The following is an 11,200-nucleotide window of genomic DNA, read 5'->3' on the forward strand; positions in this document are numbered from 1 at the left end:
AAAACCCAGTTCCAAGGGCGCAGCAGAGTTACTGCTGTCAGAGGCTGTGGAGACAGAGGGTTCAGGATTCTCAGGGGTTTAGAGTCACAGAAACATTTTGGTTGGAAAAGACCTTCAAGATCATCGAGTCCAACGATTCTCTACCGTGGCTGGTGCTAACCCCTGTCCCTCAGCACCACATCTCTGCAGCTTTTAAACCCCTCCTGGGATGGGGATTCAACCCCCTCCCTGGGCAGTCTGTTCCGGTGCTTGAGAACCCTTCCAGTGAAGAAGTTAGGCTAATACCCAACCTGAACGTCCCCTGTGGTGTAATTTGAGTCCACTTCCTCTCCTTCTCGTGTGCTTTAATCCCCTCTGGGTTCTTTCGCGGGGTGGGGGCTAATGTGACCGGTCGGCTTGACCCACACTGACAGTTCGGGTCACGCTGCCCCGGCTGTGGCACGGCATCCAGGGACGCTCGCACAGTTTGTGCCAGGTCAGAGAGCAGTCAGGAGGGAAGAGCAGCTGGGAGCAGCTTATCTCTGCCCTGCCTGGGGCGGGCCACACTTCCCTCCTCTTCCCTTCGCTTCGCCTCCAGCCGAAGTCCTTTTCCTTTCCCGTTTCTGCTGACTCGGCTCCGGAGTGCGGAAACAGCCTCTGACGAGAGCTCCCCGTTCCCAGCGGTGTCCCGGCTCGGCTCGGCCGGGCTCTGCCTGCCTCTGCCGCGCCGTGCCAGGCTGAGCCATGCCTCATCCCGCACTGTCCTGCTTCGGCATGTGGCTGCTCCTCGTCCTGCTGCAGGCTGCCCTCCTGCCCGCTCAGCCCTGCGGTGAGTACAGCTCCCCCACGTCCCACCGCGGGACGCCGCTGGAGCCGGGCGTCTCGCCCAGGTGGGATGGTGCCCAAAGGAGGTCCCCGAGCTGGCTGCAGTAGCCAAGAGGTCCCCGAAGAGTAAGGCTGGGGCAGTGGCCACCATCGCTTGCTCCAGCCCCGTGCACTGGCCCCTGGGAGGACGTCGGCCGCATGAAACCCCTCCGGGGATGAGTTTTCCAAGGCTGAGCTGTCCCCAGCACCCATCAGGGTTAAGCCTCACTCCTGTGCCCCCCTTCCCCTTCCCCTGCCCAAAGCCCGGAGCCAACCTGCTCCTGTGCCACACAGGTCCCACAGGGTCCCTGGGGACAGAGGTGCCATCCCAGCACCCTGCCAGCCTGATGGGCACGGTGGGAGGGTGACCATGCCCAGGACCTTGGGCATTCTTTGCTCCCACCTCATGTCATGTCTTACCTGGTTTCTTCCCGATTTTGGGGGGCGAAAAATGGAGGTTTTGGCACTTGAGGGATGGACGCAGAGGGCACAGGGGACACAGCGGGGTCGGGGTGCTGGGTCTCCATCACCACCGTGGCCCCACGCAACCAGTGCTGGGGGCTGCAGATGCCGTGGGGCCAGCGCCTGAGGTGGGTTCGGGCCCCTCCTGCCTCCCATCACCCTTCACTCCCTCTCCCTGGGCCACGGTGGGCAGGAGCCCCGGGGGAGGCAGCGGCAGCGGTGCAGGCGCTGAGCGGCCGGCTGCTGGGGCTGGCGTCCGACCTGGGGCGGGACCCCGACCCCAGCGTCTACCTGGCCCTTCGCCTGGCTGCCGACCACCACCCGGCCGGGGAGCTGCAGTACCTGGCGCGGCTGCGGGACACCTTCCAGAGCCGCTACAACCGGTAGGTCCCGAGGTGTGGAGGGGAGGGGGGCACCGGGTCCCCAGCCTCTAGGGGATGTCCCCTGTCCCCAGCACCGCCCTGGCACCCTGCTGACACCGGATCTCCACAGGACCCTGGAGGAAGCTGGACCACACCACGGCCACCTGCACCGGGATGCCAAGGCTTTCAAGAGCAGCATGTATGTGTGTGTGTGTGAGCAGCATGCACATGTGTGTGTCCTGTGTGTGTGAGCAGCAAGTACGTGTGTGAGCTGCTTGTGTGTTTGTCCCCTGCGTGTTTGTCACATGTGTGGGGTGATAGCTCCCTGTCAGGGGGTGTGGGGACCCACCTTACACATCCTGTAGCTGCCAGCAGCAATCTGATGTCTGTGCCTAACCCTGTGGTCTCTATTTCATATTTGCTGCCTCTGGCCATGTTAACTTACACCAGAGGGATGAGATGTCGTCCAGGGGGACTTGGACAAGCTGGAGAGGTTGGGCCCAGGTGAACCCTGTGAGGTTCAACAAGAGCAAGTGCAGGGCTCTGCTCCTGGGCTGGAACAATCCTCACTGTCAATAGACTGGGGGGAGGAAGGGATAGAAAGCAGCCCTGAGGAAAAGGACTTGGGGGTGCTGATGGATGAAAAGCTGGACAGGAGCAGGCAGTGTGAGCTTGCAGCCCAGAAGGCAAATCACATCCTGGGCTGCATCAAAAGCAGCATGGACAGAGGTGGAAAGAGGGGATCCTGCCCCTCTGCTCTGCTGAGACCTCACCTGCAGTGCTGTGTGCAGCTCTGCAGCCCTCAGTATAGGAAGGACCTGGAGCTGATGGAGAGGCTCCAGAGGAGGCCAGGAGAATGCTCAGGGGCTTGGAGCAGTTCTGCTGCAAGGACAGGCTAAGGGAGCTGGGGGTGTTCAGCCTGGAGGAGAGAAGGCTCCAGGGAGACCTAATAGCAACCTCCCAGTACCTGAAGGGGGCCACAGGAAGAATGGGGAGAGACTGCTTGCGGAGGCCTGCAGTGACAGCTCGGTGGCTTGCAGGGGTGTGGAGGCGGAGTGGCCGCAGACAGGGCGGCTGGCGCTGTACCTGCTGGGGCTGCGTGCCACTTGCCCCCCACCGGATCCCAGCTCCCAGCGCTCGCTGGTGACGTGGCTGAAGCACCACCTGGAGGAGGACTGGGCAGGTGAGAGCATCCCAGCGGCGAGCACCCCCTCCTCTGCTGGCACATCCAGGCACAGGGCCGCCGGCTCACCCCCGTGACACACACCACCTCCTCCCCAGGGTCCCGGCGGCACGGCCACCCCCTCACCAGTTACTACCAGTACGGCCTGGGCGTCCTGGCGCTGTGTGTCCACCACAAGCGGGTGCGGGAGGAGGTGATCCGCCGGCTCCTGGAGGCTGAGCACCACCACAAGTTCAGGCACGCTGGTGGCAGCGCCGTGGGTGAGGGTCCCCCGCCGAGGACAGGCAAGGGTGGTGGCACCCCAGGCTGGGTGTGCGGCACCCGGAGCGTGTGACACGGTGTCCCTGCAGACACGGAGGCGGTGGCAGTGCTGGCCTTCACCTGCCTGGAGAGGGAGCGGCTGGTGAAGTCCCGGCTGGCGGCGGAGCTGCGGGCGGCCAGGCGCAGGGTGAGGAGGAGGATGGTGGAGGAGCAGCGCCCCGACGGCTTCTTCGGCAACGTCTACAGCACGCCGTGGGCCATGCAGGTGGGGGAAGATGTGAGGGGAGGCTGCGGGGGTGGGGTGGGGGTGTGGTTTGGGACGCAGGTGTGAGGGGGAACGGGTGAAGTGTGGGTGCAGGGGTAGGCATGGCTGCAGGTGCAAGGTGGTGTGCAGGGTGGATGTGAAGTGCAGATTGGGAGGCAGGGGTGGGTGTAATATGGGTGTATGTGCAGAAGTGGGTGCAGGTGTGGCTGCAGGTGCAGGCATGGCTGCCACCGTGGGTGCAGAAGCAGGTGCCTGGGCAGAGGGAGGTGCCCTGGGGCAGAGGCGTGCCCTTGATCCCAACCCACCTCCCACTCAGGCTGCTGCCCCACCACCTTCCTCCCTCCTGCTCCCAGGTCTTCATTGCCAGCAAGATGTGCCACCTACAGGGAGTGTATGGCCAGGCCATGGCTGCGCTGCTGAAGAACCTCAATGCCTTCACCACCGCTGCCACCATGGCCCAGGTGCTGCCAGTGCTGCATGGGCACTCTTACCTGGACATCACCTCCATGCGCTGCCAGGAGGAGCCAGGTAGGAGCCAGGGTGAAGCAGGGAAATGGTGGGCAGCTGGGATGCAGTTGGCACAGATGCCACCACAATGGTGGCTTGGTGTCCACCAGTGCCGTGGTACCTTGGTGTCCATCAGCACCTGGTGGCTTCTTTCTCACAGACACACTGACACCCATCAGTCCTGAGCCACTGCCCGAGGTGCTGGGGACCATCACGGTGCAGCTGGTGGTGGAATGCCCCTTGCCAGGGTGCCCCCAGCACCGACCCTATGACCGGCTGGTGCCCGCGCCCGCCGGTGCCTCCCTCCTGGATGTGCTCAAGGCAGCTGCTGCCCAGGAAGCTCAGGACTTCACGTAGGTGGCGACCCGTGCCAGGGTGGAGAGACCCTCTGGGCATCACACCTGGGGTGGCCACTTGCCCTGTACCTCTACCAGGGTCTTACTCCAGTCCCCACCACCCAGCTCCCACCTGCCCCACTGCTGTCAGTGCTGGGCCAGACACTCACCCACCCCCACCCCCCCCTCCCTCCCCACCTGCCAGGTTTGACACCCAGGAGACTCTCCAGGGCCCCTTTCTGATCAGCGTGCTGGGACTGGAAGCCCAGCAGCAGAAGCGGCGCTACTGGCAGCTCCTCACCGAGCCCAGCACCAGCCTGCAGATGGGTGAGTGATGGTTGGGGGCCCCAGGGGGAGGGCAGCCGGGGGGCCCGGGCAGCCCCCACGGCCACTCTCACCCCCTGGGGCCGCTGTGCCTGTGTCTGCAGGTGTTGCCGAGTACAGACCTCACGATGGGGACACCATCATCCTTCGCCTGAGCGAGTGGTAGAGGGGGCCGGGGCCCATGGCAATGAAACGCCCACCGTGGGCACCGGACCTGCCGGCTCCCTGCCTCCTGCTTTCGCCGCACCCCAAATTCGGGTGGGGAGGAGGAGGAGGCAGAGGGTTTCACACACAGAGGATGTGCCCTGTGGGCACGGTGGAAGAACCCAGACCAGCAGCTCCTTCAGTCCCAGCACCTCTCAGGGACGGGATGGGCAGCCATGGGGAGTGGCCAGTTTTGGGGTACCCAAAGCAGCTTGTCTGGAGGGAATCCAAATCCAAGCTTGTCCCCAAAAGCTGCCAGCTGGGGCCGTCCTCCTCTGTAAACCTCCGGGAGATGCCGGGGCGGGCAGAAGCCCTTCCCACGGAGCCCTTACCTGCCCAAGGGCTCGGGGACCGCGGTGGCCCCGGGCAGCCGGCGGGGGACCTGCTGTGTGTGTCCCAAACCTGCGTGTTTCCTCCCGGGGTTTAATCCACCCCCCAAAACCACCCAAGAGAGGCCGGCAGCGAAGGGAACCCGGGGCAGTCCGGGGTTGCGGCGCGGATGCGGCGGCTGGGGAGCGATGGCGGCGGCTCCGCTGCCCGCCGTTGACTCAGCCGGGGCTCTGACGCAGCCCCGCCGCTGCCGTCACCACGGAGGCGGCCCGAGCTCCGGCTACCTCCGGTGAGCGGCTCCGGCCGGGGTTCATGGCCGCCGGTTCCCAGCAGGCCTTGCTGCACCGGGCGGCATCCCCGGGCGGGCACTCCCGGACCCCCCCACCCCGGAGTCGCTGCACGGCGGCGGGGAGGCGGCGGCGAGGCTCCGTCCCTCCGCTCCCCGCCATCACCGAACTTCCCGCTCGCTCCCGGCCGCTGCCGCCGCCTCCCTGGCACATGGCACCGACACCCCGGGGCTGAGTCCTGCCACCGTCCCCCCCATCCACCCCCGGAGTGGGTGACGCCAACGCCGCCGCCGGGAACCGGGGAGCCGCCACCGCCGCTACCAGCGCTGCCACCGGCGGCACCGACACCGGGTACCGGCACGGCGCGGGAGGACGGGGCAGAGTGGCGGGTGGCAGCGGGGGGGAGCGGAGCCGGTGCTCATGTGCCTGCGTTCCCGGCGGGGCGATGAAGCAGCGATGACGATGGCAGCTGCCGAGAGGACCCTTCGGCCTTGGAAACCGGACCCGGGGCAGGCGGAGGGGGATCGGCCGCCCCCGGGGCCGTCGCTGCCCCTGACCCTCACCGTCCTGGCCTGGCTGGGCACTGGCACCACCATGGCCAGCCTCAACAAATGGATCTTCACCACCCACGGCTTCCGCTACCCGCTGCTGCTTTCGTCCCTCCACATGCTATCGGGAGTGGCCGTGGGGTATCCGCTGGGCTGGGCGCGGGGTCCGGCCCCCCCGGCCCCCCGGCCCCGCGCTAGGATCTATCTGCTCAGCCTCACCTTCTGCACTAGCGTGGCCTTGGGCAACCTGGGCTTGAGCTACGTGCAGCTGGAGGTGGCGCAGGCGGTGGCCACCACCACGCCGCTGGTGACCCTGGTGCTGTCGGGGCTGCTGGGGGGCCGGCGGCACCACCCGCTGCAGTACGTCGCCATGGGGCCCGTCTGTGCCGGGGCCGCCTGCAGCATTGCCGGTGGCCTCCGCTTACACCAGCCCGGCTGCGGCTTCCTCCTGGCCGCCACCGTCCTCCGCGCCCTCAAGTCCATACAGCAGAGTAAGTGCCATCTGCCTGTCCCCGCCCTGCTCATCTGCCCTCCCCTGGCATGGCCCCCGGCGCGCAGGGGCTGCTGGTGTCACCCCACTGCCACCCTGGGGATAGTGATGCTCCCTGCTCCTCCTGGCCTTTGTGCCACTCCGTTGCTGCTCCAACCCTCGTGGCACCCTGACACCTGGTGCCACCCCGGTGCCACCTGCTGTCCCCTTTGGCCCTGGAATCACCCTAGTGCCCCTTTGGCCCCAGTGCCACTCCAGTTTCACCCACTGCCTTTCTAGTATCACTTGCTGCCCACTTGGTCTCTGGTGTCACCCTCAGTGTCACCCCAGCCTCAGCGCTGCCTCCTCCGCACGCTGTCCCCGGGGATACCCCAGGCTCACTTCAGCACCATCCCTTGCTCACCTTGTGTCTGGTGCCACCTTGGCATCACTCCAGTGCAACCCTCTGCCCTCAGTGTCACCCAATACCACCCTTTGCTCACTCTTTCCCTGGTGCCACTCAGTGTGTTACCCAGTGCCACTCAGTGGGTCACCTGGTGCCACCTTTATCCACCCAGCTGTCGCCTCAGGGCTGTGCTGTACTCCTGGCCCTAGGGTGACGTGACCCTCTTCTGTCCCTGGCTCCCAGCGATGCTGTCCCATGTGCCTGTGCCACAGCAGGTGGCACAGGGGCACCCAAGCTTCCCCATCCCCAGGGGCTCCCCTCACCAGCGCCGCAGGTTGCTGGGTCCCCTGCAAGTCCCCGTGTTCAGCAGTGCTGTCCCCGTGTGTGGGGACACAGGCAGCCACTGTGCTGCCCAGGCCACAATGTCCTTGGCAGTCAGCAGGGAGGTTGTTCTTTGGCCAGGCTGGGAACATTTCCTCTAGAGCCGGTGACTCAGGCAGGCACCGTGGGGACAGCTGCTGGCATGGGGCCGAGCAGCAGGCACACCCCCCAAGATCCCCAGGGGCACCACTGGTGGCTGCACCAGGGGTGCTGTGGCCATCTGAGGTACATCACCGCCTGGCACTCGCCCTGCTGCCCTTGTCACCAGTGGGACACAAGGGTGGCTTTGGGGACACAGCATGTGCCCCCCCTGTGCATGCCTGTTGGCCTGGCTGTGCCTGCTGTCCTCAAATGACTTGGAGGGGACATGGGGAGATGGAGGGGACAGGCCACATGCCCAGAAACCGGGATGGGGGGTGTGAGGTGCATGTGTGAGGGGATGGAGCCCCTGTTTGGTCCAAATCGGGGTGGGGAAACTGCCCTGTGAAACCCTGACCCGTGGTACCTTGGGCCTCTGGTCTGGGGTGACCTGCAAACCAAGGTGTTCCCAAACTGGGGCCCATGGAAGGGGCTCCCCCTGCCATTTCCCCCTTCCTGGGGAGGGTGAGGACTTCTTAACCTCTTGGGCACAGATCAAGGGCTCATGTCAGTGGGCGCCCTGCGGGTGCTGGGTACCTGAGTGTCTGCAGTGCTGACTGTCTCTGTGTCCTCTCACCAGGTCTGCTGCTGCAGGAGGACCGTCTGGATGCCCTGACCCTGCTCTGTTTGACCTCCCTGCCCAGTTTCTGCCTGCTCTTCGGGGCAGCCGTGGCACTGGAGGTGGGTCCTTCCTGGGAGGGGGTCCTGCGCTACGACGGCGCCCTCTGGGCCTGCGTCCTGCTCAGCTGCCTGGGCTCCGTCCTCTACAACCTGGCCACCTTCTGCGTTCTCTCCCTCACCTCTGCTCTCACCGTCCACGTCCTGGGCAACGTCGCCGTGGTGGGCAACCTGCTGCTCTCCCGCCTGCTCTTTGGTAGCCACCTGAGCGGGCTCAGCTACCTGGGCATCGGGCTGATGCTGGCCGGGATGTTCATGTACCACCAGCCGGACCTCATCGCCGCGGGCTGGGCACAGCGGCCGGGACGCGGCCGGCCCCGGCGGGAGTAGGGTCCCCAGCGGGGACAGGGGTGGATGGGAGCCTGGAAGGATGCAGGCCGTGGGAGAGCGTGGCTCTGGAGGTGCACGTGTGCAGGTGCACGTGTGCTGGTGTGCACGCGTAGCAGTGTGGTGCATGGCTCTGTGTGCCCACGTGGGTGCTGGTGTGCACAGCTCTCTGTGCCCATGTGGGTGCTGGTGTGCACAGCTCTGTGTGCCCATGTGGGCGCTGGTGTGCACAGCTCTCTGTGCCCATGTGGGCGCTGGTGTGCACAGCTCTGTGTGCACAGCTCTGTGTGCACAGCTCTGTGTGCACAGCTCTGTGTGCCCACGTGGGTGCTGGTGTGCACAGCTCTGTGTGCACATGTGTGTGCTGGCAGTCATGGCTCGGTGTGCACACAGATGAGCTAAGGTGTGTGGTGCTGTGCACACCTGTGTGCTGGTGTGCATGGCTTGCTGTGACCGTGTGTTTTCTGGTGCACACAGAGCTGTACATGCGTGTGCTGGTGTGCACAGCTCTGTGCACGTGGATGTGCTGATGTGCACAAACTCTTTGTGCAAGGGTGTTGCATGCACAGCGCTGTGTGGATGGGAGTGTCTGTGCATGGTGTGTTGTTGTGTCTTCGTGTGCACAGCTCTGTGCTGTTGTGCACAGGCTGTGTGTGTGCAGGGAGCTGTCTCTGTGTGCGCCTCTGCTGTGCAGAGTAGGCCTCTGCGTGTGGCTGCGTGCACATGGAGACGTATTGGTGCGTGAGGGCTCTGCGTGTGCAAGCAGATCTCATGCATGCGTGAGCGTGTCTGTGCACAGCTCTGTGAGCACGTGGGCACGGGTTCTGTGTGTGCACAGATCCGTGTGTGTGCGCACAGATCCGTGTGTGTGCGCACAGATCCGTGTGTGTGCACAGATCCGTGTGTGTGCGCACAGATCCGTGTGTGTGTGCACAGATCCGTGTGTGTGCGCACAGATCCGTGTGTGTGCACAGATCCGTGTGTGTGTGCACAGATCCGTGTGTGCGCACAGATCCGTGTGTGTGCGCACAGATCCGTGTGCACAGATCCGTGTGTGTGTGCACAGATCCGTGTGTGTGCGCACGTGTGCTCGGCCTCCGCACGCGTGTCCCCCTGTGCCCGTGCCGGCTGGGCTGGCTCAGGGTCGTGGCTGCGGGCACACAGCCAGCTGCTGCCCTGCCTAGGGACACGGAGCAGGAGGTGTGTGCTCACACACGTGTGTGCCACTGCTGAGCTCTGCTGGCTGGAGTGAGCCGGGGGCTGGGCGTGCGCAGGGTTCCCGTGGCCAAACCGGACGCCCGGGGATGGGGATGGGGATGGGGATGGGGATGGGGATGGGGATGGGGTGGGTGAGTGTCCCCTCTCCTGTCCCCAACCCCACCGTGTCACGCCGGTCCCACAAGAGCTGCTGGGGGTGCTGCCAGTGTTGTCGTGGTCCCCTCCCTGTCCTCCCAACCACAGAGCTCCAACTCCAGCCCCGTCCCTCCCGGCTTGCAGGGCTGCGGCGCGTCCCCAGGATTCTCTCGCAGCGATGGCGAGAGCCCAGCAAAGGCGTCGGGGGCAGCTCGGACCCAGCCACCAGCGCTCCAGAACGGTGCTGGGCCGCGGCACGGCGCGCTCCTGCCTTGCCAAAGGGACATCCCAGCGTGCGTGTGCCCGGCACCGGCGCTGGCACCATGGCACACGGTGTGGCTGCTGCCGCGCTGACCGTGCCGGGGCCAAGGGACCCAGCTCTGGTTGCACTTGTCCCAAAATAAAGCTCTATTTTTGTCGTACTCCACCCTTGGCTCCTGGGGCCATCTCCCGCCCGGCGTCACGGCAGGACAGGAGGAACCGCGTGGGAAACAGGCACAGGGCTGTCGCGGGGTGTCCCAGCTCCATGGGGAAGGGGAGGCCACGGTGCCCACCATGATCATCGCCACCATGCCCTAGTGGAGAGGTTTAGCAGCCCCAGGGCTGGCGCTGGGGCCCCGCTCACACAGGACATGGGAGGGACGCGGTGACAAGGAGAGGAGTCACCGGCCGCGGGTGGCCAGCGAAGGGTCAGTCGGGCAGGGGGGCTGGCTGCGCCCTGCCCCGGGGCAGTGTGACGCTGGGGAGCATCCTGTCTGCTGGCTTCACACATCCGATCCTCCCCCAGCTCTCTGACTCACATCGTTCCACCGTGTCACACCCACGGCGTCCGCTGCCCGCGGGGCTCCTCCCTGCCGGCTCCCCGCCCTCTTTCCCAAACATCGGTGTTTATCCAGAGCTCATCCTGGCGGGGAGTTTTGAGGCCGATCCCAGGAGCGTCCCAGGATCGCCGCCTTGCTCAGCACACGGTGGAGGAAGGGCAGCTCCCTTGGGGTGCTGTGGTGTGCCCGCCGCGGGTGCCAGCTTTACCAGGGTGCCCCACGCAGCGTGGCTGGAGCAGTGCCCATCCCAGAGAGAGCTCAAAGGGCTCCGAGTTCTTGGCAAATGGTCTCTTTTCTGGCCAAGAGTGTGGCTGCCGCAGCCCTGTTTGCTTTCTGGGCTCACACTTCAGAGGCGTTTCCATAACGGGGAGGGTGGAAGAGTCACTTCGGTTTTCCATTTCCGTGCAAAAGGCCAATCCCAGGGCGGCCCCAGGGACCTCTTCTGGGCATTCCTGGGGCCTCCCACCCATGCTGTCCCTGCCAGGGGACCTCAAGGAGCCCATCCCCAGGGAGCACTTGCCCATTCTTGTCCACTGACTCATTTACTCGGCACCAGGGGCTGCCTGGACACTGCCTCCACCTGTGGCTTCGCTTTGCCCACCCGGTTTTGGAGTGGCACGGGGCTGGCCACATGCCCAGCTGCTCCAGGTGACCCTGTGCAGACTGGTGGTGGAGCTGTGCTGGGCACAGGGGGTCCCGCGGGCAGCCTTTGTGCT

At 65.3% G+C, this 11,200-nt stretch overlaps 2 protein-coding genes across 2 annotated transcripts; both read left to right on the forward strand.

The window, feature by feature from the left end:
- The first annotated feature begins 331 nt into the window (after nucleotides 1-331).
- On the forward strand, nucleotides 332-4,755 carry TCN2 (transcobalamin 2). The gene is made up of 10 exons (XM_068161878.1): nucleotides 332-808; nucleotides 1,499-1,688; nucleotides 1,798-1,866; nucleotides 2,708-2,850; nucleotides 2,949-3,110; nucleotides 3,201-3,376; nucleotides 3,730-3,904; nucleotides 4,044-4,236; nucleotides 4,424-4,545; nucleotides 4,647-4,755. The coding sequence occupies exons 1-10, from the start codon at nucleotides 724-726 to the stop codon at nucleotides 4,706-4,708; spliced, it is 1,377 nt and encodes a 458-aa protein (XP_068017979.1). The 5' UTR covers nucleotides 332-723; the 3' UTR covers nucleotides 4,709-4,755.
- Nucleotides 4,756-4,848: 93 nt separating this feature from the next.
- Nucleotides 4,849-10,898, forward strand: SLC35E4 (solute carrier family 35 member E4). Its single transcript, XM_068161879.1, has 2 exons — nucleotides 4,849-6,402; nucleotides 7,886-10,898. The coding sequence occupies exons 1-2, from the start codon at nucleotides 5,784-5,786 to the stop codon at nucleotides 8,311-8,313; spliced, it is 1,047 nt and encodes a 348-aa protein (XP_068017980.1). The 5' UTR covers nucleotides 4,849-5,783; the 3' UTR covers nucleotides 8,314-10,898.
- The last annotated feature ends 302 nt before the right edge of the window (nucleotides 10,899-11,200 follow it).

This window comes from Melanerpes formicivorus, unplaced genomic scaffold (genome assembly GCF_026170545.1).
Source record: "Melanerpes formicivorus ecotype bairdi unplaced genomic scaffold, bMelFor1.0.p_v2 SCAF_60, whole genome shotgun sequence".
In the NCBI taxonomy this organism is placed as follows: domain Eukaryota; kingdom Metazoa; phylum Chordata; class Aves; order Piciformes; family Picidae; genus Melanerpes; species Melanerpes formicivorus.

Bases quoted from the DNA above. Each gene is read 5' to 3' on its own strand.
- TCN2 (XM_068161878.1), top strand. From the start codon at position 724: ATGCCTCATCCCGCACTGTCCTGCTTCGGCATGTGGCTGCTCCTCGTC. The intron at 2,851-2,948 runs GTGAGAGCATCC...CCTCCTCCCCAG, and splicing joins CCTGGAGGAGGACTGGGCAG to GGTCCCGGCGGCACGGCCAC. The intron at 4,546-4,646 runs GTGAGTGATGGT...CTGTGTCTGCAG, and splicing joins CAGCACCAGCCTGCAGATGG to GTGTTGCCGAGTACAGACCT.
- SLC35E4 (XM_068161879.1), top strand. From the start codon at position 5,784: ATGTGCCTGCGTTCCCGGCGGGGCGATGAAGCAGCGATGACGATGGCA. The intron at 6,403-7,885 runs GTAAGTGCCATC...TCCTCTCACCAG, and splicing joins CCTCAAGTCCATACAGCAGA to GTCTGCTGCTGCAGGAGGAC.